At 43.7% G+C, this 27,869-nt stretch overlaps 2 protein-coding genes and 1 non-coding gene across 4 annotated transcripts in view; 1 reads left to right on the forward strand and 2 right to left on the reverse strand.

The window, feature by feature from the left end:
* The window catches only part of LRPPRC (leucine rich pentatricopeptide repeat containing), a 113,324-nt gene extending 102,635 nt beyond the window's left edge, over positions 1–10,689 (forward strand). The window contains exons 35-38 of the mRNA XM_055243390.2: positions 1,542–1,616; positions 3,929–4,013; positions 8,565–8,707; positions 9,781–10,689. Of these exons, the coding sequence (XP_055099365.2) occupies positions 1,542–1,616; positions 3,929–4,013; positions 8,565–8,707; positions 9,781–9,837 (360 nt within the window). The 3' untranslated portion in view covers positions 9,838–10,689. The remainder of the gene's footprint in view (positions 1–1,541; positions 1,617–3,928; positions 4,014–8,564; positions 8,708–9,780) is intronic.
* LOC129463252 (U6 spliceosomal RNA) lies at positions 5,752–5,858 on the reverse strand. Its single transcript, XR_008651060.1, has one exon. It is a non-coding gene; the product is annotated as a U6 spliceosomal RNA (small nuclear RNA).
* Positions 10,690–18,575: 7,886 nt separating the features above from the next.
* ABCG8 (ATP binding cassette subfamily G member 8) overlaps positions 18,576–27,869 on the reverse strand; it is a 30,794-nt gene continuing 21,500 nt past the window's right edge. The window contains exons 7-13 of one of the 2 annotated variants that reach the window (XM_063618079.1): positions 25,298–25,460; positions 25,130–25,213; positions 23,458–23,657; positions 22,959–23,035; positions 22,034–22,301; positions 19,960–20,087; positions 18,576–19,872 (exon numbers count right to left, since the gene is read on the reverse strand). In XM_063618079.1, the coding sequence (XP_063474149.1) occupies positions 19,735–19,872; positions 19,960–20,087; positions 22,034–22,301; positions 22,959–23,035; positions 23,458–23,657; positions 25,130–25,213; positions 25,298–25,460 (1,058 nt within the window). In that variant the 3' untranslated portion in view covers positions 18,576–19,734. The remainder of the gene's footprint in view (positions 19,873–19,959; positions 20,088–22,033; positions 22,302–22,958; positions 23,036–23,457; positions 23,658–25,129; positions 25,214–25,297; positions 25,461–27,869) is intronic. The other variant, XM_055243392.2, reaches the window with a different exon arrangement.

The raw sequence follows: 27,869 nt of genomic DNA on the forward strand, positions 1-27,869 counted from the left end.
GCCATTTTTAAAAGGAATTCCTGAAAAACTGTGTCTCTGTTAACAGTTTTATAAAGGGTGAATTAGCACTGCTTCTCAGGCTCTTACTTTTGTTGCTGGAGAAGAGAAATTCCAGTTCACTGGGAATTTTCTTGTTTTGCTTGGCTTGTTTACTTTTTTTTCCTTTGGTTTTTTTTTTTTTTTAAATTTTAAGGAAAAGGCAGTTTATGATAGGGATTTCAGGACTTTTAAAATTGTTTTATCTTGCTGTCTTCCGTGGTGGAAAAAAAAAAAGGAAGATACTCATGCTTTATCTTCATATGTACATATCTAAGTACCTACTAGGGGTATAATAAGCATATACATATCTAATTATACACATGATGGTATGCAATCAGTTTTAACACATCCTTTTGATAGTTCTTTAGAAAGTGGCACTTGGTACTTCATCTACTAGCTTGTTCTCTGCCATAATCAAGGTTTTTCTTGAAGAGCACGATTGACAGCCGCCTGGGTGGGAGGCAGCAGGGATGGCGCCTGCTCCCTCAGAAAGAACTGCGTTATCTGCAGTGACCTCACCGAAGGGCTCTTGGTGGTAGCTGAGTGTTGATGCCACAGCAGAGTCTTTTCATTTACCATCTCGTCACTAGACTGGGGTTTCAGATGATAAACCCTTCACCCATCCTTTACCTGCTTGTCAAACAGTAAAAGATTATTTTTGCTGTAGCGAAGAATACTTTATTCACAGATGTCAGAAACATCAGTGCATAATGTAAATGTTCTGTGTGTCCCCAAAAAGTTCTTTTTATACCATTCGTTTTAGTATTGACAGTGTTTTAAAGCTTTGAAAGAGCAGTGTTCTTTTAGAAACTTAAAAGAATGACATCTGTGACGAGTGTAAACTAAAATATTGTCTTGCCATATTTGATTTTACTATAGCATCTAAGATTGGATAGACACTTGATTTATCTGGTCTGTCACGTAAACTTTTTTTGAGTTTAACTTTGGTCTCTTTCTCAAGCGCTGGCTGTCTGTTGCAATGAAAGCCTTTTATAAAATAGAGAGATTGAAATCAGTCCTTTTGTATGCATAAGTGTAGGTAATTATACTTTAAAGAGAACTTGCTTTGTACATTTTAATTTTTATAAAGAAACGAGCAGTTATCTCCCTGACACCTTATTAAATGTATAATTAACCTTATGATCCCTAGCTCACTTGTGAATGCTTGGCAGTATAATTGGAGAGGAATAGTGTTTCTTTTTTTCCTCATTCTTTGCAGCCCTAAACCTTATTCTGTGGTTGTTGAAGCATTAGTTTAATTTTTCCCTTTTCTTTTTAAACAAACTTTATACTTGCAATGCCAAGGACCGCATTCACCAAAGCTTGGCATAGCTTGCACTTGTTTTCTTTTTTCTTGCCTTAAAAAATAATAGTCGACTATTAGGCCTTCCTATTGGTAATAATACACTACTGTATTATTGTGAACTTTCTTAATTGGAAATATTCAGTTTGATCCGCTTGTTTATCAGAAACCTTCACTTACTGAATGTTTTAATTTTTAGAGATGTGGTGCAATTGCTGAACAAACCCCGATTTTGTTGTTGTTCCTCCTTAGGATTTCTGGGAAACAAGGAAAGGTACTGTGCTTTACTTGCTAACAGATCAATGATACTATACGTGCCTTGCTCAGCAGTATTGAATTTAACATAAAAGCCTGTTGGTTCAGGACCTTATTTGAGAATACTATAGAGATTCAAGACTTTGCTTGTCTCTACTTACTTACTTTTATAGGATGTTGATAGAGTCAGTTTTGTCGTCTTTTAGCTGTACTGGAAATGTAAAACAAATTCATGCAGGAATTTTCCACTTACACAGTTATGCATTGAGAGCCCCAAGAAAAGGCCCTTAAAAATGCAAGATTAGTCCGGGCATGGTGGCTCACACCTGTAATCCCAGCACTTTGGGAGGTCGAGGCGGGTGGATCACTTGAGGTCAGGAGTTTGAGAGTTTGAGACCAGCATGGCCAGCATGGCGAAACCTTGTCTTTACTAAAACACACACACACACACACACACACACACACACACAAAAAGAAATGGAAGATTAAAATTATGTTGCTTAGGTCACCTTGGGACATTTAACAATGCAGAAGCACTGCCAAGGGAAATGTACACTCCAGAGTGTCTCCCAGCACGTGGCTACTTTTGAGCATTTATCAGGTATAAACCATCAGGTAAATGAGCCACTTGGCTTTCAAATTGATATGGAGCCACAAATTAATTCTAATTCATACAGTTACTTTATTTACACTGTAAAAGGGGTGGGTGTGTAATAGAACCAAGTCCTTTTGAAAAAATTTTTAAGAAAATTTCTATGGGTACATAGTAGGTATATCACATTCTACTTTGATGTTTAACAGTAAGTATAAAATTTCTCTTAGATCTGATTTTACCTCTTGTATACCAGAAACTACATTCTTAGTTTATTTGGGTTCTTTATGAAGTTTCAAACCACATGCCAACTGTGATGCTTGTTTTATTTGAAACATTTAGGCTGTGTCCAGTTTGGGAGGTCTACGTTTTCCTTAATTTCTATACACTTCCCCTAAACATACCTACACTTTTAAAAAATTTGCTTCATTGCATCTGTGACTCGTGTATTTATTTACTACAAACAACTTTTAGAAAATATTTAATTGCCCTTTCTTTCCTTTCAGAGAGGCTACGTTTTTATATGTGTAATTATAAAGTATAAGGAATCTGAAAAGCACTTGTCAGTCCACATGGGGGAGTGTGCCAAGTCCCTGTTGCCTTGTCCAGGAGATGGGACGGGAAATGCACAGTAATATGTCTGCTTAGAACATTCCACCCAGGAGAGTTTAAAATAGAAGAAGCCCTGGGAGGATGCAGGTCCAGGTGTGGATTGACTGAATAAACATGCTATAAAAGGAGTTAGGTTTTTTTGTTGCTTTTTTTTTTTTTTTTTTTGAGACGGAGTCTCGCTCTGTCACCCAGGTACCCAGGCTGGAGTGCAATGGCGCGATCTTGGCTCACTGCAAGCTCCGCCTCCCGGGGTCACGCCATTCTCCTGCCTCAGCCTCTCCTAGTAGCTGGGACTACAGGCGCCCGCCACCTCACCCGGCTAATTTTTTGTATTTTTAGTAGAGACGGGGTTTCACCGTGGTCTCGATCTCCTGACCTCGTGATCCACCTGCCTCGGCCTCCCAAGTGCTGGGATTACAAGCGTGAGCCACCGCGCCCGGCCTAGTAGTTAGGATTTTTAAGATGCCTGGTTTGACAGTAGAATAGTTAAGCCAGATTTTGCTCCTCTTGGTGAGATGGGAAGAGGTTATAAATGTTTATATATCCATCATGGATTTACCCAGCAACGTTGGAGTAGGGCGGGAAATACTCAGCAGATATTCGTTACGGCATAGCAGTTCTGTATTCACTCGCTACAGGAAATAAAACCATAGCTGAGTCTGCATATTCCTGGAGGAAATAAGTAAAAATTTCAGTGAGATTCTGGAAATGCTCTTTTTTGTATGTCAAGTGGGTAACACTTCAGAATGTTTTAACTGAATTCTTTACAATTTCATCAAACAGTTGTGGCACCTAAAGATAGGGTTGTTATCTCTCTACCCTTGGGATCTCATAACTTCTTGGTATGGTCACCACTTGACAAAAGAAGCAGTGTTTATCATATTCTAGAAAAATATTCATAGAAATGTAAGTGGAATTGCATTAACCTGTGAAAAATGCTGGTTTGTTTTAGCTGTAGATTATTGAGTCAATATCAAATGCTAATATACAAGGGACAATAGTGCATTAAGTTGAATAGGGAGTTCTGTTATAATTGTGAAAATTTTTAATATAGTGTTGATTTGTCAGTGTTCTGTTTCACTGTTAATTTGATGTTTTGGTAATATTACCTTTATTTAATTTCCCAGGCATCAACTGTGAAATCTATGTTAGAATTGATTCCTGAATTAAATGAAAAGGAAGAAGCATATAATTCCCTCATGAAAAGCTATGGTAATATAAGTTTAATTTGACTATATTATTTGATTATTTAAATGGCTTTAAGTGACTATATTATGTAAATGACTTGTAGTATAGTCTAAGTCTTAGTCTTCAGCTCAAAGGCAGTAATCCTAAATATCAGATGATTATGATATAAATAACTCAGTTCTGGAATATGTTTTTAAACTATATATTAAGAAAAATATGAAATTATACATATAACTTTAACATTAAAAAGTATCACTGAACATCTTCTGAGCAGTCCAGGTATATTGAGTAGAATCCCAGGTTCCTGGGAAGACCTGGAAATCCCCTTGGACTTATATATCAGAAACCAGTTCAGTCTCCCCAAGGGCCTGCCACCTGAAGCAAGTACACATTTGAGACTCACTTAACCGGCCTTCTTGCTCCTTCAGTACCCTCTCTGCTTGCCTGCTACTCCTTTGAAATGACAGACCCTTGATCAAAAAGTAGCCCAAGGTTTTTGTGTCCCTTTTCAAATTCTGGTCTTTTAACCAGTTTGTTTCCTGATTGCCAGACCATCACATATGAAAGGAAACTTGTCTAAAGTTTCCTCAGTCATCAGAATAAATGTTAGCATTTCTCAATCATGATCACCTCTCCATCTGTTGCCCACTGATTTGCTCACTAAAGGCATGGGGTAAATAAAGAATTACTTCATTGATTTTATCTATGGGAGGACAAGAGACTCAATCAGAATTAGTAGGTCAGTTCTCTTTTTCCATCCTTATAAGGAGAACATTCTGTATTTCAAAATAGGGCTAATAGTCATAAAATTTATCATATTTACAGTAACTAAACACAGGCATACCTGGAAGATACGGTTCCAGACCACCACAATAAAGCAAATATAATGAACAAAGTTACATGAATTTTTTGGTTTCCCAGTGCATATAAAAGTTATGTTTGTCCCATAGTGTAGTGTATTAAGTGTGCAATAGCGTTATGTTTTTTAAAAGTACATAACTTAATTTTAAAATACTTTATTGCTAAAAATAGTTAACAATCATCTGAGCCTTCAGTGAGTCGGAATCTTGCCAGTAGAAGGTCTTGCCTCAATGTTGATGGCTGCTGAATGATCAAGGTGATGATTAAGGTGTCTTAAAGTAAGACAACAATAAAGTTTGCCACATCAGCTGACTTGTCCTTTCACGAGAGATTTCTCTGTAGTATGCGATTTTGTCTGTTAGCATTTTATCCGCAATTGAACGTCTTTTCAAAATTGGAGTCAGTATTCTCAAACCATACCATTGCTTTGTTAACTAAATTTATGTCATATTCTAAATCCTTTGTTGTCATCTCAACAGTGTTCACAGCATGTTTACCAAGAGTAGATTCCTTCTCAAGAAACCACTTTCTTTGGTCATCCATAGGAAACAGCTTCTCATCATGTTAAGTTTGACCATGAGATTGCAGCAATTCAGTCACATCTTCAGGCTCCACTTCTCCTTCTAGTTGTCTTGCTATTTTCACCACATCTGCAGCGATTTCCTCCACAGAAATCTTGAGACCCTCAAAGGGGTTCATCCATGAGGGTTGGAATCAGCTTCTCCCAAACTCCTGTTAATGTTGATATTTTGACCTCCTGTCAATTAGAAATGTTCTTAATGGCATCTAGAATGGTGAACCCTCCCAGAAGATTTTCAGTTTACTTTGCCCAGATCCATCAGAAGAATCACTGCGTGGGCTATAGCCTTATGAAACATGTCTGATTTTTTTTTTTTATCTTTAAAACATGGAATGCTTTACACATTTGCGTGTCATCTTTGTGCAGGGGCCATGCTAATCTTCTCTGTATCATTTCAATTTTAGTATATGTGTTGCCAAAGTGAGCCCAAAATGTGTAAGACTTGAAAGTCAAGACTACTCCTTGATCTATGGGCTGCAGAATGGATGTTACAGTAGGGCACCTGAGAACAACATTAATCTCCCCGTATATCTCCTTCAGAGCTCTTGGGTGACCAGGTGCATTATCACTGAGCAGTAGTATTTTGAAAGGAATCTTTTTTTTCCTGAGCAGTAGGTCTCTACAGCAGGCTTTAAATACTCAGTAAACCATGTATAAACATCCATGCTGTCCTCCAGGCTTTGTTGTTCCATTTATAGAACACAGGCAGAATAAATTTAGCGTAATTCTTAAGGGCCCTAGGATTTGGGAATGGTAAGTGAGCTTTGGCTTCAACTTAAAGTCACCAGCTGCATTAGCCATTGAAAATAGAGTCAGCCTGTCCTTCGAAGCTTTGAAACCAGGCATTGGCTTTTCCTCTCTAGCTATGAAAGTCTTAGATGACATCTTCTAATATAAGACTGTTTTATCTACATTGAGTATCTGTCTTTTAGTGTAGCCGCCTTCATCAGTGGTCTTAGCTAGATTTTCTGGATAACCTGCGGTAGCTTCTGCATCAGCATTTGCTGCTTCACCTTGGACTTTCATGTCATGGAGGTGGCTTCTTTCCTTAAACCTCATGAACCAGCCTCTGCTAGTATTAGGGCCTTGCACTGGATTAGGCTTTGGCTTTTAAGGGAATGTTGTGGCTGGTTTGATCTTCTATTTGGACCAATAAAACTTTCTCCATGTCACTAGTAAGGCTGTGTCAGTTTCTTATCATTTGTGTGTTCAGTGAAGTAGCACTTTTAATTTCCTTCAAGGACTTTTCCTTTGCATTCACAACTGGCTGTTCCATGCAAGAAGCCTAGCTTTCAGCCTATCTCAGCTGTTGACATGCCTTCCTCACTAAGCTAAGCTTAATCAATCATTTATCGCTTCTGATGTAAATGAGATGTATGACTCTTTCTGTCACTTGAACACTTCGAGGCTATAATAGGGTTTTTAATTGGCCTAATTTCAATATTGTGTCTCAGAGAATAGGGAGGCCTGAGTAGAGGAAGACGGGAGAATTACTAGTCAAGCATCACAGTCAGAACACATTTCTCAAGTTTGCCGTCTTCCATGTGTATGGTTCGTAGCATCCCCCAATTACAATAGTAACATCAAAGATCACTGGTCACAGATCACCATAACAGATATAACAATAATGAAAAAGGTTGAAATATTCCAAGAATTACCAGAATGTGACACAGAGACACAAAGTAAGCACATACTGTTGGAAAAATGGCATTGATAGACTTGCTCAAGGCAGGGTTACTATAAACCTTCAATTTGTAAATAACACAACATCTGTAAAGTGCATTAAAGCCAAGGTATGCCTGTAATGTGAAATAGTGTCAAGCGCATAAATCTATATGTGTTACTACTAAATTAGGTAATCCATCTTGGGAGGAAGGTAGAAAATCAAGAAGAAAGGCAAGATGCCAGAATTTTCGGAGCAGCTTCGTAGAAAATAGAGCTTGAGCCATTAAAGGGTTCAGCTCCTTAGTGAGGGGAATAAAGGATTTACACAAGAAGTTGACTTCATGGAAACAGCAAAGATGTGTTCCAACTCCACTAAGAGCTGATGAGTCATTCACCCTCATTCCACTTTGGGAGACTCTTTGATTACTGAACTTCTCACGTCTGTCTTAGGGGTTCCCCTGGTGCTGCTGGAGTTGCGGTTGACTATATTAGAGTCAGTGTAGGGCAGGGGTTTATTTGGTGCTTAGATGCTAACAATCTAATGCAAAATTAAAGAGTTGAATTACCAGCAGTAATTGTTAGCAGAGCCCTTACCATCTTGATGGTAAACTAAGTAATTTCCACAAATCAGCCACAAGTAGAGAGCCAGCCAAATTTGGCTCCTAATGTATTTCATCATTCACTTAAGTGAAACTAGTATAACTTGTTAATGTCTCCTTATAGGTTTTGTTTTTGTTTTTTGAGACGGTGTCTCGCTCTGTCGCCCAGGCTGGAGTGCAGTGGCACCATCTCGGCTCACTGCAAGCTCCACCTCCCGGGTTCACGCCATTGTCCTGCCTCAGTCTCCCAAGTAGCTGGGACTACAGATGCCCACCACCACGCCCGGCTAATTTTTTGTATTTTTAGTACAGACAGGGTTTCACCGTGTTAGCTGTGTGTATCATTGTAGCTAACTCCATATTTGTTTATTTTACAATAGAAAAATGAAAAGCTTTTTTGGTGTTGAGCTGATAATCTTGGTGTTGATGTAGATTTCTACATAATTGACATGTCCCTCTCCACAACAGTTCCTGGATTATCTTGATTTCAAAGTGGTTTTAAGCCAAAGGGGATTGAATGGTGTGTATTATAACTGAGGACTTCAGTTTGTGGTCACTTGAACTATCATAGGTCTTCAAAGTAATGTAATAACTTAAGTGAATGGTACCATTAATATTATTCTAAAGGCCTTTAAATGTAGCCATATTTGTCATCTTCTTCTCCTTCAAAGTGAGTGATGCTGAATGAGGGATGTAGAGAAGTGAGGGAGATGGTAGATTCTGAATGTGGCTTCTTACTGAAAGTAGTTAAGTGTTCATTTGCCATGGGATGGAGGGACCCAGCCGTCCCTGAGTGGCTAAGTGTTTTAGTGAAAAGAGTAAGATAGGTTGTCTTTATCTCTGATTAATACATTTTTTTCTTTATGTCAGTCTCAGAGAAAGATGTCACATCTGCTAAAGCACTGTATGAACGATTGACTGCAAAGAATACAAAATTGGATGATCTGTTTCTAAAGCGTTATGCATCTTTGCTGAAGAATGCTGGAGAGCCTGTCCCTTTCATTGAACCCCCTGTGAGTATTTCTTAATTAAGGGGAAAAAATACCTCTACAGATTTATGTACGCTTCATAACAATGTGTAAGAAAATCAGTTGAAGACTTAATTACATGAGGATTAGATCTCTGTGAAGAACCCTCAGGGGATGGCTTGAGGGACTGAACAGCGTGCCTTGGCTGCGGCAGTGGGAGAACATAGCTCTCTGGGGCCACAGTTTAAAATACAAGGTCTGTCTCAGACCTTCAGCTATAGGCATGGATTTATCATGTCCTTGGGGCAGTTCTCTCATCATTCCAACTTGAAATAGGATTTAATGGCCTGTAGTTCAACAGCCAGGCATATTTTGTCAGTGGTAATTACTTGTTCATTCATATGAGTTGGTTTTTATTTCTTCATGTAGGAAATTTTTTTTTTTTTTTTTTTTTTGAGATGGAGTCTCACTCTGTCGCCCAGGCTGGAGTGCAATGGTGCGGTCTTGGCTCACTGCAGCCTCCGCCTCCCAGGTCCAAGTGATTCTCCTGCCTCAGCCTCCCAAGTAGCTGGGATTACAGGGGCCTGCCACCATGCCTGGCACATTTTTGTATTTTTAGTAGAGATGGGGTTTCACCATGTTGGCCACGCTGGTCTTGAACTGCTGACCTCGTGATCTGCCCACCTCGGCCTCCCAAAGTGCTGGGATTACAGGCGTGAGCCACTGTGCCCAGCCTGTTTTCTTTAATAAGAGAAATCACATATGCACAACTCCTTTTTGTTGTGTCATTGAACTGAGAGTCACTACACCATGTTTATTTCCAACACCTCAGCCTTCCATACCCATACCTCCATATGTGCATGTACACACATGCGTGCACATACACACATATACACACACACACCCTACCTCCTGCTGCTAGATTTAACTCTGAAACCCGAGGCCCTTGAACTTGTGATTTCATGAAACAAGGAAGGAGTACTGAAGCTTGAGGGGCAGCATCTTCCATGGGCCCAGCAGTCTTAGCTACCAGTTGGTAGTGTTTTACGATTTTTTAAGTTTTGTACCATCACCTCTTGCTGGTATCTCTAACTTCCCTCTTTTTTTCTCCTTAACAGGAAAGCTTTGAATTTTATGCACAGAAGCTAAGAAAATTGAGGGAAAACTCCTCCTGAAATAAGCAGGCGATACTTTGTTTTGTATATATTTGTGATTCTGTGTCTACATGTTATTTTGAAGTATATTTGAGGGAAAAATAAATGAAAATTTTCTTTATGTACTTTATGTGTGATACATGTTCAAAGTCTTACTGACCATAACTCTGTGCACTTGGTTATTGGACATTTTTGGAGTTTTTTTCTCTGGCAAAAATTGATAGCGTTTTCTTCAATGCTGCTGTGCGAAGCCATCCTTTTTCAGGATTCTTCCCCTAATTGGCTCTTTGGTTTCCCTGCTCTGATTCATTTATTTCATTAAAATGTTATTCCTTTATTTAAGATTCGCTTATTAGTCTGCTGTTTCTCTGAAAAATTTTAGAGCTAGGTATAGTGATCTTGAACTTTCTAATGCATAGTATTCTGCGATACAGCAATTCCTTACATGTGTGAAGTCCTGCATAACTTTTGAATTTTGTTAAATGTTGGCACTAGGAGTCATCAGATCTAGCCTTCATCATTTTCCAGTGAGAAGCAGAGACCCAAAGGGCCTGTCACTTGTGCCTGGTCAGGAGGCTGTCTGTCATGCCTGGAGGCTCTTTGGCACACTTCCCCATCTTTCCCTTCTGCCACCGTGGCTTCAAGCACCTCTGTTCACAGAGTGTCTCTGAAATTGAATCTCAGTCATGACTTATCCCGAAGTAGAGCGATGTGTTTCCTCTCATCATTATAGTTTCAGGATTTTGTCAGCACAAGCTCTGCCCTAGGCTTGTTACTTTATACTCATATCCTGAAAAGATGTGATTTCATTTATGAAGGGGTAAAATATTGGTTTGTATTATTGTTTGAAATAAAAGTGATCCCTATATTGAATCTCATGCCTGTTAATATCTACACTGTAAGTAGTGACTTAAAAAATTCTAAGATAGGTAGTCAAGAGAGTTTGCCGTTATAAAAGGTATCTTAATATGGAATATTGACCTAACTGCAGATGAGGTAATTAATTACTGAAATGTTGAAAATGTTTTGAGAACTCTCCCCATTTTGGGGTATTCCTTGTTCATTTGAATTTGGTGACTCCCTACTGTTCCAGTTTCAGTGCCAACTTGGGTCACACTGTTCACATCAGGGGAGACCTTGCCTTGGGGACGTAGGCGGGCCTCTTGCAACTTATGCTGTTGACCTTCTGTCTTGTGGAACTATCTCTCCTGCATCTGCTACCTACCCGTAGATGGTGCGAGAGGGAGGGTTGATGGCGGGAAGCTAGGAAGTAGATGTCATCATGGTATTAGCCAGGCTTTTACTTCAACTCTTTTTGTGGCGTTAGATTTAAGGAAGCAGGGGGCGTGGCCAACATTGAGTCTTGGCCCAGTGGACATAGTACGGCTTTCCCTTGAGCACTGCCCAGGTGCAGGACCTGCACATGTTACAGGTTTGCCAAAGCCTCTTTTTTTTTTTTTGAGATAGATAGAGTCTTGCTCTGTTGCTTAAGCCAGAGTGCAGTGGTACAATCTCAGCTCACTGCATCCTCCACCTCCTGGGTTCAAGTGATTCTCGTGCCTCAGCCTCCCAAGTAGCTGGGATTACAGGCTTGCGCCACCATGCTCAGCTAATTTTTGTATAGTAAAGATGGAGTTTCACCATGTTGGCCAGGTTGGTCTCGAACTCCTGGTCTCAAGTGATCCTCCCCCTGCCCTCACTTCAGCCTCCCAAAGTGCTGGGATTACAGGTGTGAGCGACCACGCCTGGCCAAGAGCCTCACTCCTGTCTTTAGTGATTGCACTGAAGCAGGCTTCATTTTTTGCAGTCATGCTAACCACAAGTTAGTCAACATTTACTAATTGACATTCATTAAAATAGGTCTCCAAGGTGAGGCATAACGTTGGGGTGTAATCGATTTCACAGTCATCTTTGGGGAAACTGAAAGTACCATCTCATTTGCATGAAGTGACTCCACACTGGCCCTGTATATGGACTCTGATAAAATGTGAGTGTAGTACAGAGGAAATAGGTAAGACCCCCTTATCTAGCCCCCTCAACAGCGGGGCGGGGTGGGTGGGGAGTGTTACAAAGGACTAGCTATTCGAATATCTTTTGTATTGGTTCCCCTATTGAATATAAATATTTAAAGTATAATAACTATACTGTAGGTGGGCTTATGAGTGTTCTAAATATCTAATAGCTAAATTGAAATAAGTAGAAATATAGAGTAAACAAAATTTAGCAGCTTTCTGTAATACATTTACACTCAAATTATAAGCAGCTAATTCTAAAAAGATGTCACTGTAAACTGTTGAGAACTATAGTATTTTATATATAATTATATGTTCATGTATTTGAACCCAATATAATTTTAACTGAAATGCTTTGAGTAAAGTATACTCTATCTGTGGGCTGCTGCTTTTTTTTTTTTTTTTTTTTCTTCTTTTTTAAACAGTCTCACTCTGTTGCCCGGCCTGGAGAGCAGTGGTGTGATCACGGCTCACTGCAGTCTTGACCTCCCAGGCTCAGGTGATCCTCCCACCTCAGACTCCCAAGTAACCGAGACTACAGGTGCATGCCACCACAGCCAGCTAATTTTTTGTATTATTTTGAAGAAACGGGGTTTTGTCCAGTTGCCCAGGCTGGTCTTGAGCTCCTGGGCTCAAGCAGTTTGCCCACCTTGGCCTCCCAAAATGTTGGGATTACAGGCACGAGGCCCTGCACCCAACTAGCACCTTCATTTTTATTTTATCAAATGTTTGCACAAGTGCTTTAAGCCATTTCAAGACTTCAGTCTTAGAATTATAAATTAAAACTTAGGCAGGGACCTCCGTTATGGCTAGAATTTCCTTGTTAAATGGCCTATAGGTTGTATGTAGACAACTGACAAAAGTCACTGCTTACCTGTTTTAAGGACAGGCAGATAATTTGAGACTTCTGTGGGACAAAGTTGGCAAAAATTAGAAGGTAGAGCTTGGGTGTGTAGTAAATTGACACCTAAAATGAAGGAGGTTCTATCTGTGTCAGAGCATTTTACATCCTCATAGATGGCTGGGGCCTACCCACCTCACGGACAGGCCGCCTTCAGCACCTGCACCCTTTTTCCAGAATGCTGAGATCACCGTCAGTGTCTCCTCTGCCTCTTGGGCCCCTCACCCAGCATATTGTTCCCTTTCCAGGGCTTCCACGGCTGCTTGAGCAGAGCAGGTATCACACATACTATCTTCCACACAGATTCTGAACTCCACAGGGACCAGTTCTTGGTCTCGTTGCCTGTCCCCAGACCTAGCATAATCCTGTCACAGTAAATCAAGCTGTCTGTAGTTAGTTCTGTGGGTTCTAAACACTGCACCTACTACTATGGGTCAGGCAGCCGTTTTGCAATGAGAATTCACCGTGAGAAACCTAGGCTCACAGCAGTGAATTTGCCCAGAATCAACTTGGTAAGTTGCATGGCTAGGACTCTGACTAAAATCATTTACTTCCTATGAATAGGAAATGGAAGCAATCTGGTTTAAAGTTAAAGTCAAATTGGAATTGAAACTGTAAGAATATTCTAATTAAAAAAAAAAAAAACCCTCACATTCACGTTAATACAAGTGTTCCCAGTTTCCAGACATCTTACACTGTAAGCCTATTTTCTTCCACTTAATTGAAGATCCAGTGCCTGGCATAATCGCTGAGTTTACGAGTTCCAGTAAATTATTAAGCAAGCTTTGTATTGCAAATTGTTCTCAGGACAATTTCTTTCTCAAATCTGCAATGTGTATACTCTGCACACTTTCTCATGTCCTTGAGCATAATTTTCATTTAATATTTGTCTTTCTGATGAACCAATATTTGTAGAATTTCTATAACCGAAAGCAACATTCCTGAAGGAGGGCCGAACTAATAGCTGCAGAGAGTACAAAATCACGGTAATTTATCGCTTTGCTGTTGTACAATCATGCATGGGAATGTTTCCATTAGAAATGTATCCTGCTTTCAGGCCCGCGGACTTTACAAAGCCCACATTATGCAGCCTTAGTACAAATAAAGAAAAGCTGCATTAGCAAATCGAAAGTAGGCACTTATCTTTTTCTGCATGGAGGGGAAAAAAAAAAATCAGGTCCAGGTAAAGCAAAAGTATTCAACCAGCTTCAGTCTTCCTGCCCTTGCACAGTTGTTTGGACAATGGTTGGCTGTTGAGATCTATCCTCAGAGAGTTCTCTAAAGTAGAGTCTTGTTTATTATTTATTTTTGAGATGGAGTCTCACTCTGTTGCCCAGGCTAGAGTGCAATGGTGCTATCTAGGCTCACTGCAGCCTTTTCTCCCGGGTTCTAGTGATTCTGCTGCCTCAGCCTCCTGAGTAGCTGGGACTACAGGCACTTGCCACTGTGCCTGGCTAATTTTGTATTTGGGATAGAGGTGGTGTTTCACTATGTTGCCCAGGCTGGTCTTGAACTCCTGACCTCAAGTGATCCACCCACCTTAGCCTCCCAAAGTGCTGAGATTACAGGCATGAGCCGCTGTGCCCAGCTGAAAGATTTTTAGCCTGGGTCAGTAGCACTTATTAGCAGTTTGGGGAAACAAGAATATTTCCAATTTTAAAGAGACAATCATACAAATGATGTGAGCACTATTACATAGAAAGCAGAGAAGTGTTTTTTGAGTTGGTATGTGTTTAAGAATCTCAACCCACTGCTTAAACATTGTTTTAATTATTAGCTGCTACCACCACACGTGCTGCTGTTCCTAGTGCACCGGCAGAAAATGGGCTATGCTCCATCTGCCTGCCTGCCTACCCTGCTGAAGCTGCCTCAGAAGAGCTCATGTGATAAAGACAGAGGATGTTGCTGTGTACCCAGGCCACTTTAAATCAAGAACAAATCATTATCAAGTACGAATGACAGATGACTTGAAATCTAAATTATCTAGTGCGGGCTATTTGCAAATAAGGATGTCTGTTGTCTCTCAGGTGTGAGCATTGGATATATTTTGCAAACAAGCAAAGGCCAACCAACAAAATATTTCATCACTTTCCCCACATTCCAGTCCCTTGCACACCTCCTCAGGGCCTGTTTGGTGCTCCAGACCCCAAGGCCAGTTGGGCCAAAGGAAAGTGGTTTGTATGCTGTGCTAAGCCACTATGAGGAACCCCTGTTCCCAGGTCTGTTAACACTTCGATTTGACATAGATCTAAACATTTCTGTTGCTAGCTGTTTAATTTGGGATCAAGACGAGTGGAAGTAGAAGAAAACAAAAGCAAATGTGAGATCTACCTCTGTAGACTGGTTTAACCCAGGGCAAGATTACATCTTATATACTATTTATAGGAACAAGAGCAGATTTTTTTTTTTAAATCAGGAAATATTTGAGCCAATATTGGTGATTATTTTCTGTTTAATTAAAATTCCCCACCAATAGCATAACTTGAAATTGGAGGGCTTAAAATGCAAATTTGAAAACCTTTACCAAGGCTCTGCAAACTACAGCCTCAGGTCAAATCTAGCAACCTGCCTGTTTTTGTAAATAATATTTTCTTAGAAGACAGCCACACCAGCTGTACATTACTATAGTCTACAGCTGCTCTCACACTGTAACAGCAGAGTTAAGTAATTGCAGCAGAGCCTATACGGCCCACAAAGTCCCAAATATTTACTATCTGACTCTTAACAGGAAAACTTTGCAAGCCATGCTTTCAATACTGACAAACAATCTCTACCCTTTCGCAATGCAGGGCAGGGCTTGCTGAACAGCATGCATGCCTTGAGAGCCTTGGGTTTTTTTTTTTTTTTTTTTTTGAGACAGAGTCTCGCTCTGTCACCCAGGCTGGAGTGCAGTGGCTCAATCTCGGCTCACTGCAACCTCTGCCTCCCGGATTCAAGCGATTCTCCTGCTTCAACCTCCCAAGTAGCTAGGACTACAGGCACGTACTACCATGCCCAGCTAATTTTTGTATTTTTAGTACAGACAGGGTGTTGCCATGTTGGCCAGAATGGTCTCCATCTCCTGACCTCGTAATCTGCCCTCCTCGGCCTCCCAAAGTGCTGGGATTACAGGCGTAAGCCACCGTGCCCGGGCGAGCCTTGGTTCTTTGTTTTCCTGGCCTCACAATGCCTTGAAGAGCATTTTAAACAAAACAGACCCATGGGATCAGAATCTCTGGGCAATGGGTCCACATCGGCTTTTGTTAAAGCTCCAGCATGGGCAACCAGGGTGGAGAACCACCGCTGTAGAAAAAACACAAATAAATGGCAGCTGCTATAGTTTCTCCATCCCTCCTGCCTTTGCACTTTGCCCTTTTCCCCCTTCAGCCCGGCATACAGAGCCACTGAGTTACCAAAACCCATTGTAGACCGAATGGTGAACTCACAAAGTCAGGTGATATATCTTAGTGGCTGTCAATCACTGCACATTAGAATTACCTGGGGAGTTGGGCCGGGCGCGGTGGCTCACGCCTGTAATCCCAGCACTTTGGGAGGCCGAGGCGGGCGGATCACGAGGTCAGGAGATCGAGACCATCCTGGCTAAAACAGTGAAACCCCGTCTCTACTAAAAATACAAAAAAATTAGCCAGGCGTGGTGGCAGGCGCCTGTAGTCCCAGCTACTTGGGAGGCTGAGGCAGGAGAATGGCGTGAACCCGGCAGGCAGAGCTTGCAGTGAGCCGAGATCGCGCCGCTGCACTCCAGCCTGGGCGACAGAGCGAGACTCCGTCTCAAAAAAAAAAAAGAATTACCTGGGGAGTTAAGGCAAGATACCAACGTCCTCTTCATCCTTCCCCCTTCTGCATTCAGGCCTAACGCCATTAGGGGACCACAGTGACAGGGAGGTGGGGGGAAGCTGTGGTGGGCCAGGGGAGGGCGAGGAAGACAGCTGCAGACTCAGGGAAAGCTGGACATGGGAGTTAGAACCTGAGCAGGGTAGGCAGGATGTCCACACAGGGGAAGGTGTGGCAGTGTAGATGGGAGATCACTTACATGCAGGCGGTTAATCAAATGAGTAAATAACTTAAGGGTAATGGAAGCCAGGTTTCTCACAATTAGAGAAGAGGGAAGAACCGAGGATCAACTCTGTGATGCTGGATTGGAATTGGATGTTATCAGAGTAAACTCGTGTAGTTAGGTATGTACGTGCGTGCGCGCGCGCGTGCACACACACACACACACACACCCTAACTCTGTTCACTGAGAGCCTGGCAGCAGAGATGTTCCAAAAGCAATGAGCATACTTATCACCAAAACCTTGGCTTCTAAATACCGTTTTCCACTAAGAGGAACCCAGATTCTCTGGAGAAACATCTGATTCCAGGGCTGGGATAGGAAAATATAAGATGAACCTGTGACACTGGGTGCGGTGGGTCACACCTGTAATCCCAACACTTTGGGAGGCCGAAGCAGGTGGATCACTTGAGGCCTAGAGTTCACAACCAGTCTGGCCAATATAGTGAAACACTGTCTTTACTAAAAATACAAAAATTAGCCAGGTGTGGTGGTGGGCACTGTTAATCCCAACTACTTGGGAGGCTGAGGCAAGGCAATCGCTTGAACCTGGGAGGCAGAGGTTGCAGTAAGCTGTGATCGTTCCATTGCACTCCAGCCTGGGCCACAGAATGAGATTCTGTCTCAAAAAAAAAAAAAGCCTGAAACTCTTGGTTGTTTCAGCCCTTAAAGGATGATGAGGACATATCAAAAGGATGCAGAAGCCAGCTCGACAGGGTTCCCACTGGCCAAATCAGGGACAAGCTGAGCATCAGAATCAATCACAATAGTAAAGGGTTGTAATCCATTGGATACAATGAGAAACCACAGGTTTACATCAATCAAAATTTTAAAATCAATAAACGGAAAGTTCACGATTTACATAGTTTCAAAGTACCCACTTATAAAATGCTTATTAATTATAAAGGGAGGGAAAATAGTAACTTGGCTGTGGAGAAGCCTAGCAGACACCCCTTTAACCAAGTGATCAAAGTGAACATTGTTGGTATGGGACAAGTTGAAATCATGTGCCTCCGGGCAGAACACAACATCACTTCTGTGATATTCCTGCCCAAAGTGTGTGACCTGAGCTTAATCATGAAAATACATCCGATAAACCCAAATTGAGAGACAGCCTTCAAAATTAAGTATCAAGGTCAAGAAAGTGAAGGAAAGTTGACAAACTGTTCCTAAACTGAAAGAGAACAAAGAGACTTGAGAACTAGATCCAAGGCTTGATTCTGATCTAGATCCCCTTGCTATGGAGGACATGATAGGACCTCCCAGTGAATCTCAAGAATGGGGTCTGCAGGTTGGATGGTGGCAACATGACCGTGCAAGCATCCTGAGTGTTGCAGGTGCTTTGGAAAACGGCAGCGTGCTTGAATGTACACAGATCACCAGGGGGTCTTCTTAAGACGCAGACTGACTCATTGAGCCTGGGTGGGGCCTGAGGCTCATGGGACCTATCCAATCAGCTCCAACTGTGCCCATTCTGCTGGCCCAGCGATGGTACTTGGAGTAGCAAGGCTCTAGTGAACCTACAAAGAGTATTTGCTATTTGCCTCCCAAACACCCACCTTCCCCTTCTTTTGATCTAAACTCTAATTTTCCTTTGGGAACATCCTCTCCTGACCTCTGTGCACCTGTTTTGGGTCAGATAGTCCCCAACACTCAGGCATGAAGTGTGCAACCTGGGCCTCTGCCACCACATCCTCTGGCCACTGTGAAAGGTTCAAGGCTGGTCCTGAAACCCAGGCAGGGTCAGTGTATTCATCTGCTCTCACACTGCTATGAAGAAATACCCAAGGCTGGGTAATTTATAAAGAAAAGAGGTTTAATTGACTCACAGTTCAGCACGGCTGGGGCGGCCTCAGGAAACTTACAATCATGGTGGAAGGCACCTCTTCACAGAGTAGCGGGAGAGAGAATGAGAGCCGAGCGAAGAGGGAAGCCCCTTATAAAACCGTCGGATCTCATGAGAACTCACTCACTCTCAGGAGAACAGCATCAGAGGAACCACCCCTGTGATTTAATTATCTCCATCTGGTCCCGCCCTTCACACGTGGGGATTATTACAATTCAAGGTGAAATCTGGGTGAGGACGCAGAGCCAAACCATATCAGTTAGTGAAATGCAACTCAGCCTGGCTGAGTTAACACAGCCTCTATAGACCCCATTTGTCTTCTGGAGCCTTCCTGAACTCCTAAGCGTTACAGCAGCTCAGGCCTTGCCTTCTGCCCTCTAACTCCAAAGGCCTCAAAGGCTTTTCTGATCCCCATATGACTCCACCACAAAGTATCCATGTGCCCTTAGGAAAATGAATTTTCGCTTCAGTTTTCACACCTATAAAATGGGATACCACTTACCTCAAAGGATTGTCCACCTAAAGTGTTTTGCACAGGACCTGCCACAGAGTAGATGCTCAATAAATTTTTAATTGTTCACGTTGGCTTTTGGAGCCCACGACCCCACACAAAAAGAAGGGATGGCATCTTGCTGGTACATCTTAGGTCACTTTCTGTATTGATGGTGGCTCACCACAGAGTGTGGGGCCCCTGGAAGATGAAGCCAAATCTGCTAGCTACTGTTATTGTTCCCTCCAGGTTCCAACAATTCCTGCACAGTCTAGCTACTCAATTCATTCCTAGTTTGCTCCCATCCTATATCGAGTTGCCTATATAAATGCATATCAAAAGGAAATAAATTAGCAACGTTGTAGGTGCCACCGAGTGCAGGTTTTCTCACTCCCAGTCATCGCAGTCTCCTGCCAGTGAGCAGAAATCCCTTTCGACTGTCTTTATTCTACTGCCATCCTGTGGCTGGTCTGTGCCACTGCAGCACCATGGGCCGGATGTAGCTGAGCATCTGTAGGGTCATTGTCCTCACTGTCCCCAGGAAGGGGCTCCTGAGGAGGGAGTGCAGTTGAAGGGTCTGCTCAGGTCCCCCACCAGCGGGCAGGCGTCTGGCGTGAATCACCAGTCTTGACTTGGCTTCTGTTTGATGAACCTTAAGGACACGTAGTACAGGACCATGAAGCCACCGCTGAGGCCAATGACGATGAGGTAGATGGCATAGAGAGGGTACGAGTTCAGCTCCATGGCACTGAGGATCTGGAGACACAGACATGCAGTGGGTTCATTAGGAGGATGGGCAGCCGGATGTCCAATAATTTAGAACCTGAGGACTTCCCCGCTTACTTTATCTCCTGAGACCGCAATGGTGAGGTTCCCGAGAGGCCTTTTGTAAGTTCTTCTGCTGAACTGAATCTTCATCAGCCCTTCAAAACACCAGCGCAGGAAGGACACTTTGGAAATCCACGCGGGCACTGGAGACAGAGAGCCGCGTAACTCACAGGTCTCCCTCATATTCTCACAGTTTCCCCATATTCGCATGGTCTCCCCCATATTCACACAGTCTCCCCATATTCCCATGGGCTCCCCATATTCGCACAATCTCCCCATATTCCCACGATCTCCTTTATATTGATGTGGTCTCCCCCATATTCACACAGTCTGCTCATATTCCCACAGTCTCCCCATATTCCCACGGTCTCCTTTATATTGACACGGTCTCCCCCATATTCAGTTTCCTCATATTCTCATGGTCTCCCCGTATTCCCACTGTCCCCTTTATATTGACACAGTCTCCTGCATATTCACATGATCTCCCCATATTCCCACGGTCTCCCCATATTCCCATGGTCTCCCCATATTCGCACAATCTCCCCCTATTCCCACAATCTCCTTTATATTGACATGGTCTCCCCCATATTCACACAGTCTCTTCATATTCCCACGGTCTCCCCCTATTGCCACAATCTCCTTTATATTGACATGGTCTCTCCCATATTCCCACAGTCTCCCCATATTCCCACGGCTCCTTTATATTGACATGGTCTCCCCCATATTCACACTTTCCTCATATTCCCATGGTCTACCCATATTCTCACGGTCTCCTGCATACTCACATGATCTCCCCACATTCCTACAGACTCCCCATATTCCCATGGTCTCCCCATATTTGCATGATCTTTCCATATTCCCACGGTCTCCCACATATTCACACAGTCTCCGCATCTTCTCACCGTCTCCCCATATTCCCATGGTCTCCTCCTATTCTCATGGTCTCCCCGTATTCCCATGATCTCCTTTATATTGACACAGTCTCCCCCGTATTCAGTCTCCCCATATTCCCATGGTCTCCTCCTATTCTCATGGTCTCCCCGTATTCCTATGATCTCCTTTATATTGACACAGTCTCCCCCGTATTCAGTCTCCCCATATTCCCATGGTCTCCTCACATTCACACAGTCTCTCTGACCTGTACAAGGGCACATCCCACTCTGAGACAGGGCCGTGGTGGCTCTGGCCCAAGTTCTCTGATGAGCAAGGAGGGGAGAGAGACCAAGAGACAAAAGGGCAGAGGGGTTGTGGACACGGACTGCGGCCAAGGGAGCTGAGAGGCCATGGGGTCACCCACACATTTGATCCATAGCAATTCTCGAGAGGGATTTGATGAGGCATCCCTGCACGTGCTCAGCTTCATGGACTGTGTGGGCTGAGGAGACTCAGTGGCCCCACACCAGAGACGATGGAGCCTGTGCCCTGATCCTATGGAGGTGGCATGGTATGGAGAGGGGAAGGAGGAAATGAGCCCTGCCTGGGTGCATCAGGAAAGCCCTGGCAGAAGAGAGGCCCCATGGAAGATGGGCATGACATTCCCAGAGATAGCTGGGCAGGCTCAGAGGTGAGAGGGTGGGGTGTGCTGGGAGCTTCAGAAAGCTGGGGAGGCCGCAGGGATTGAGCAGCCCTAGGAGGATTTGAACAAAGAGGGGCATGGGTTTGCACCTTGGAAAGCTCACTCTGCATGGCTGAGTCGAGAGGGATGTGGAGGGGCCCAGGTTACAGAGACCAGGCTATGGCAGTGGCCCAGGCTCAAACGATGGTGGCCAGGGTTGGGGACACAGCCAAGTAGATATTTCAGAGAAACAGGAGGCAGAATCGGCCTGGCTCACAGGTGGATGTGGAGAGGGAGGGAGAGAGTCAAGGGAGACTTCTGGATATCAGCTGTGGGATAGGAGGAGATGCATCTGGAATCTCTAACGGAATCGTTCCTTTGGCCTCCACGGCAGTGGGTAAAGGCCTCTGCTTCCGGAAGCGCCAGCCTCGAGTTGGATCTAAGTGATAAGTGTCCATCTCCAGATGAAAGCAGGCTTCATCCAGCCACATGAGTCCAAACAAAGCTGGCCCAGGCCCGGGGGACAGGCCTTACCTGTCCACAGGCTGCTCAAGTTTATCATGAAGCCCCCGGTGAGGTAGAAGGAGTTGTAGAGGGCATTGCTGAAGAAGGAGGCCATGTGGAAGGTGGGGAGCAAGGCCGCGGCGGCCAGGGCCATAATCCTGCAACAGAAGACCACCAGCCACACCAGCAGGAAGTGCAGCAGGAAGGGTTGGAGGCCCGGCCTCAGGTTGGCCAGCCAGTAGGTGGGCATCCCATAGATGATGATGTAGGCACAGTGCTCCGGAAGCTCCCCGAGGATCTGCAAAGAACAGCCCTTGTGAGGATATGAAGCCAACACCTTCACTGCCGTTATTATAAATGTTTAAAAGTAGCAATGCCCCCCGATGGCCACCTTCCCTCCTGGTGATGATGAGGCTGTGGCAGGAGGGTGTGCTGGGACCCAAGAGCATGAGCTCAGTGCTGGCTTCCCCCTTGTAGATGCCAAGTGCTCCCTCTAGGGCAGTTCAGCCTGTTTCCCCCAGGGCATCAATGGGTACCTGCTGTCCTAAGACCTGGTTTCAAGTCCCTACTCCCCCTGACCAGATCAAGTAGCTGTGTGGCCTTGGAGAGCCACGTAGCCTCTCTGAACCTCTGCTTCCTGGAAACACCTGCCTGGCCTACTCCACAGTGAGGCTCTGAAGAGGTAAAATACAATGAGGACTTCTATTTTTTAGATTCCTTCTGACCAGAAAACTATCATTCCTGGTCCACAGTCCTGGCGTTTTGGTAAATGTTTAAAATAAAAGTTCAAGTCTCTGAAACTTCCCTAGAAAATGTGGCATCTGGTGGCATCTGTGACTTCACATGACCCACGGCCCCATGGTTCAGAAAAGCCTTCCTTGTAGCAATGTTTTCTCCACACTTACCCCCACCCTGGTGGGTGGGGGGGCACTTGCTCTCAACCCTGCCCAGTCACCTTGGCAAAGAAATATGGACCAGTGGTGTACAGCCCGTCTTCCAGTTCATAGTAAAGCATTGCCCTCTCCGAGTAACCTAAAAAATAAGGGAAAGGAAAAGAGAATGAAAAAGTAGAATAAATCTACAGTGTTTCTGTTTTGGAGACTCTCTTAATACAATTCATAGTTATCATATTGCCCAAGTCTCTTATGTTTTTTTTAAAAAATAGGCACAGTAAAGCCATCCTAATTTAGATGTTTGACGAGGCTCTTCAGATTTTGCAACTCTGTAGCTCGTGTTTTGCTGTCAAATGTAAATCCTGCTAGGATAGGAACAGCTAAGACTCGGTAACTTACTTTCATTTGTATACTAATATTAACATGCAAACTTTAAAAACATTGTTGTCTTCTTGTGTATCACAATCACAATGAAATCAAACCTGCTCCCCAAGAGCTGAGAGGAACACAGCTTGGAGGTGGCTGAGGTCCTGCCTGGCCATGCCAGTGGGCCACACTCACATTTGGAGATGACATCCAGAATGACATTGAAAGGGATGAGAGCGCCGATCATGAACAAGAGGGCGGCTGTATCCATGAGGGAGAGCTGGACGCTCCCATGGCCAAAATAGAGGAAGCCGATGGTCAGCGACATCAGGCAGGCCTCTGCCCCGTGGATGAGGAGGGTGGGCAGGTCTCGGAAGTCGTTGGAAATCTGACGACTTAAAAACCAAAAGGAAGAGATGCTCAGGCAGCAGCATACACCAGCCCCGTGACCTTGGGAATGTCACAGTCTCTGTAAGCCTCGTTTTTCTCCTATGAAAAATGGGCATGGTAATACCTGCCTCATAGAGTGGCTCTGAGGATTAAATCAGAAAACTGATGACAGCATCTGTCCCACAGTAGGTACTCAATAAATGATTGTTACTTTTATCATGAATGTATCAGCTTGGCAATGTTACTCAAAGAAATGATCCTGAGGAAAAAATCAATTATGTCCGTAAAGATGTACGGATAGGCTGGGCATGGTGGCTCACGCTTGTAATCCCAGCATTTTGGGAGGCTGAGGCAGGTGGATCACTTGAGGCCAGGTGATCGAGACCACCCTGGCCAATGTGAAGAAACTCCATCTCTACTAAAAACACACAAAAAATTAGTCGGGCGTGGTGGCGCACACCTGTAATCCCAGCTACTTGGGAGGCTGAGGCAGGAGAATCACCTGAACCCGGGAGGCAGAGGTTGCAGTGAGCTGAGATCGCCCTAGTGCACTCCAGCCTGGGTGACAGAGAGAGACTCTGTGTTAAAAAGAAAAAACGTACGCTCAATGATGTCTGCTGCCTCATTGCTTGTAGTAGCAAAAGCCTGAAGATAATCTGGCCATCAAGATGGACTTAACGGGTGGGTGATTATGGCTAGACTGACTGGAATGCCGAGGAAGACCCAATCAGATGGGAGGTAGAGGTGCTGCCCTAACTGAAAAGAAACCGACTACAGACCAGCACGCAGAGTATGATCCCACTACGTTTAAAAACGTGTGTGTGCATGGAAACATCAGGAAAGACACACGCCACACAGTGCTGTCTGGCTTTCTTTGAGGGCTGGCATGGCCGGGACTTCCCTTTTTACTAGACATTCCCTCCTATTGTCTCCTTTTCTCTCAATGGCCATGCGCTATTTCTACAATCTTCCAGCCCGTGAGGATATCTTAACTTTGTTTAAAGAATAAAAGCAATAGGGCTGTTCTGTGTCACACTGAAGGTTAGTGCTGGTCCCAACAATGCTGTTTTCTTTTTTTTGAGATAGGGTCTTGCTCTGCTGCCCAGGCTGGAGTGAAGGTGCCATCATGGCTCACTGCAGCCTCCACCTCCAGGAATCAAGCAATCCTTCCACCTCAGCCTACCAGGTAGGCCCACGCCACCATAACTGGCTAATTTTTATAATTTTTTGTGGAGATGGGCTTTCACCATGTTGCTCAGGCTGGTCTTGAACTCCTGAACTTAAGTGATCCACACACCACAGCCTCCCAGAGTGCTGGGATTACAGGCATAAGCCACCAACGCCCTGCTGGATGCTGTTTTTTCAAATGACTCTACCTCTCACTTTCTCCTTTAAATTCACTTTAATAGAAAGGGCTTAATGTGATATACAAAGACTTGGTGGGGGCGGGTTCAGTAATAAAATGACAGATAATTACCGGATCAGTGTGGTAAACTGCTGCACTGCCCCAGGCATCTTCGTAGGACTCGGGAGGTAGTTGGTGTCTAGTGGGGTCAGGCTGCTGGGAGGCAGAAGATGTGGCCAGGTCATGCGTGCAGCCACCTTCTGCAGGGAGTTCTCCTCTCAGAGTCGCCCGCCACCTTACCTTTCCACACAGGTGTCCTCGTCAAGATCCTTCGTCTCTGCTTTCCACAGAAAGTCATCTAAGTCACGCACTTTTTCTAGAAACAGGGCTGCAAGTGACTGAGCCTTCTCCCTGGTGGCCAATTCCTGCTCTCTGCTGCGCCTGTCAATGCTGGTCAGGTCCACTGCAAGCAGGGGATGTGGAGTCACAGGTGGCCTGTTCCCTGGCACCTGCTCACAGGTGACGAGCTTGGTGCACGCCCAGCTCACAATGCTGATCACCTCTCATGGGGCTCTGGGACATTCTCCCCACCCTCAGCCAAGAAGCAAGGGGCAGAGCAGAGAGAGGCAGAGGGACCCCAAGGACTGGGCTTTCACCCTGCCAGGCCTGACCACATCTGCAGAAGCCTCAGGGGAAGAGCAGTGGATCAAAACATGGGAAATAGCAGAGGCCCCACCCAAGTCCCACTACCCAGGCTCATTTTGAGGACATCTTAGGACAGAGCAAGAGCCTTCAGAGCCAAGGACCACATCACAGTCATGCTCTGGCTCCAACTCAAGCTGTCCAGGAAACTTTTGATAAAGACTCAGTGCCCCACCATGGGGAGAAGTAGGGCTGGTCAGGGGAGGCTGAGTAGTTGGGCTCCCAGATAGTGAGAATTCCATCCAGAGAGTGAGAATTCTATCCAGATAGTGAGAGTTCAATCCAGATGGGGACAGTTATATCCAGATAGATAGTGACAGTTCTATCCAGAGGGTGAGAATTCTTTCCAGATAGTGAGAGTTCAATCTGGAGCTCTAAGAGCTCTATCAAGATGGTGAGAATTCCATCCAGACAGATAGTGAGGGTTTCGTGCAGATGGTGAGAATTCTATCTAAATAGTGAGAATTCTACCCAGAGGATGAGAATTCTATCCAGACAGATAGTGAGAGTTCTATCCAGAGAGTGAGAATTCTATCAAGATAGTGAGAGTTGTATCCAGAGGGTGAGAATTATATCCAGATAGATAGTAAGAGATCTATCCACAGAGTGAGAATTCTATACAGGCAGATAGTGAGAATTCTATCCAGAGACTGAGAATTCTGTCCAGATAGGTAGTGAGAGTTCTATCCAGATGGTGAGAATTCTATACAGATAGTAAGAGTTCTATCTAGAGAGTGAGAATTCTATCCAGATAGTAAGAGTTCTATCCAGAGGGTGACAGTTCTATCCAGACAGGTAGTGAGAGTTCTATCCAGAGAGTGAGAATTCCATGCAGGTAGATAGTGAGAGTTCTAACCAGAGAGTGAGAAATCTATCTAGATTGATACTGAGAGTTCTATTCAGAGAGGGAGAATTCTATCAAGAAAGAGAGAGCTCTATCCAGATGGTGAGAATTCTATCCAGACAGATAGTGAGAGTTCTATCCAGAGAGTGAGAATTCTATCCAGATAGATAGTGAGAATTCTATCCAGATGGTGGGAAATCTATTCAGATAGATAGTGAGAATTCTATCCAGATGGTGAGAATTCTATCCAGATAGTGAGATTTCCTCCCAGATAGTGAGTTCTATCAAGAAAGATAGTGAGAATTTTATCCAGAGAGTAAGAATACGATCCAGTCAGTGAGAGTTCTATTCAGATTGTGAGAATTCTATCCAGACAGATAGCGAGAGTTCTATCCTGAGAGTGAGAATTCTATCCAGATAATGAGAGTTCTATCCAGATGGTGAGAATTTTATCCACACAGATAGTGAGAGTTCTATCTAGATGTTGAGAATTCTATCCAGATAAATAGTGAGAGTTCCACACAGAGAGTGAGAATTCTCTCCAGACAGTGTGAGTTCTATCCAGATTGTGAGAATTCTATCCAGATAGATAGTGACAGTTCTATCCAGAGAGTGAGAATTCTATCCAGATAGATTGTGAGAGTTCTATCCAGAGAGTAAGAATTCTATTCAGGTAGGTAGTGAGAGTTCTGTCCAGATGGTGAGAATTCTATCCAGACAAATAGAGTTTTATCCAGAGAGTGAGAATTCTGTCCAGATAGATAGTAAGAGTTCTATCAAGGGAGTAAGAATTCTTTTCAGATAGATAGTGAGAGTTCTATCCAGATGGTGAAAATTCTATCCAGATAGTAAGAGTTCTAGCCAGAGGGTAAGAATTCTACCAGATAAATAGTGAGAGTTCAATCCAGAGAGAGAGACTACTATTCGTATAGATAGTGAGAGTTCTATCCAGAGGGTGAGAATCCTATCCAGACAGACAGTGAGAGTTCTACCCAGATCGTGAGAATTCTATCTAGATAGATTGTGAGAGTTCTATGCATATGGTGACAATACTATCCAGATAGATATTGAGAGTTCTATCCAGAGAGTGAGAATTCTATCCAGATACTGCAACTTGTATCCAGATGGTGAAAATGTTGTCTACACTGATAGTGAGACTTCTATACAGAGAGTGAGAATTCATTCCAGATAGATAGTGAGAGTTCTGTCCAGCTGGTGAGAATTCTATCCAGATAGTGACAGTTCTATCCAGAGAGTGAGAATTCTATCAAGATTGTGAGAGTTCTATCCAGAGGGTGAGAATTCTATCAAGATTGTGAGAGTTCT

This window comes from Symphalangus syndactylus, chromosome 14 (genome assembly GCF_028878055.3).
Source record: "Symphalangus syndactylus isolate Jambi chromosome 14, NHGRI_mSymSyn1-v2.1_pri, whole genome shotgun sequence".
In the NCBI taxonomy this organism is placed as follows: Eukaryota; Metazoa; Chordata; class Mammalia; order Primates; family Hylobatidae; genus Symphalangus; species Symphalangus syndactylus.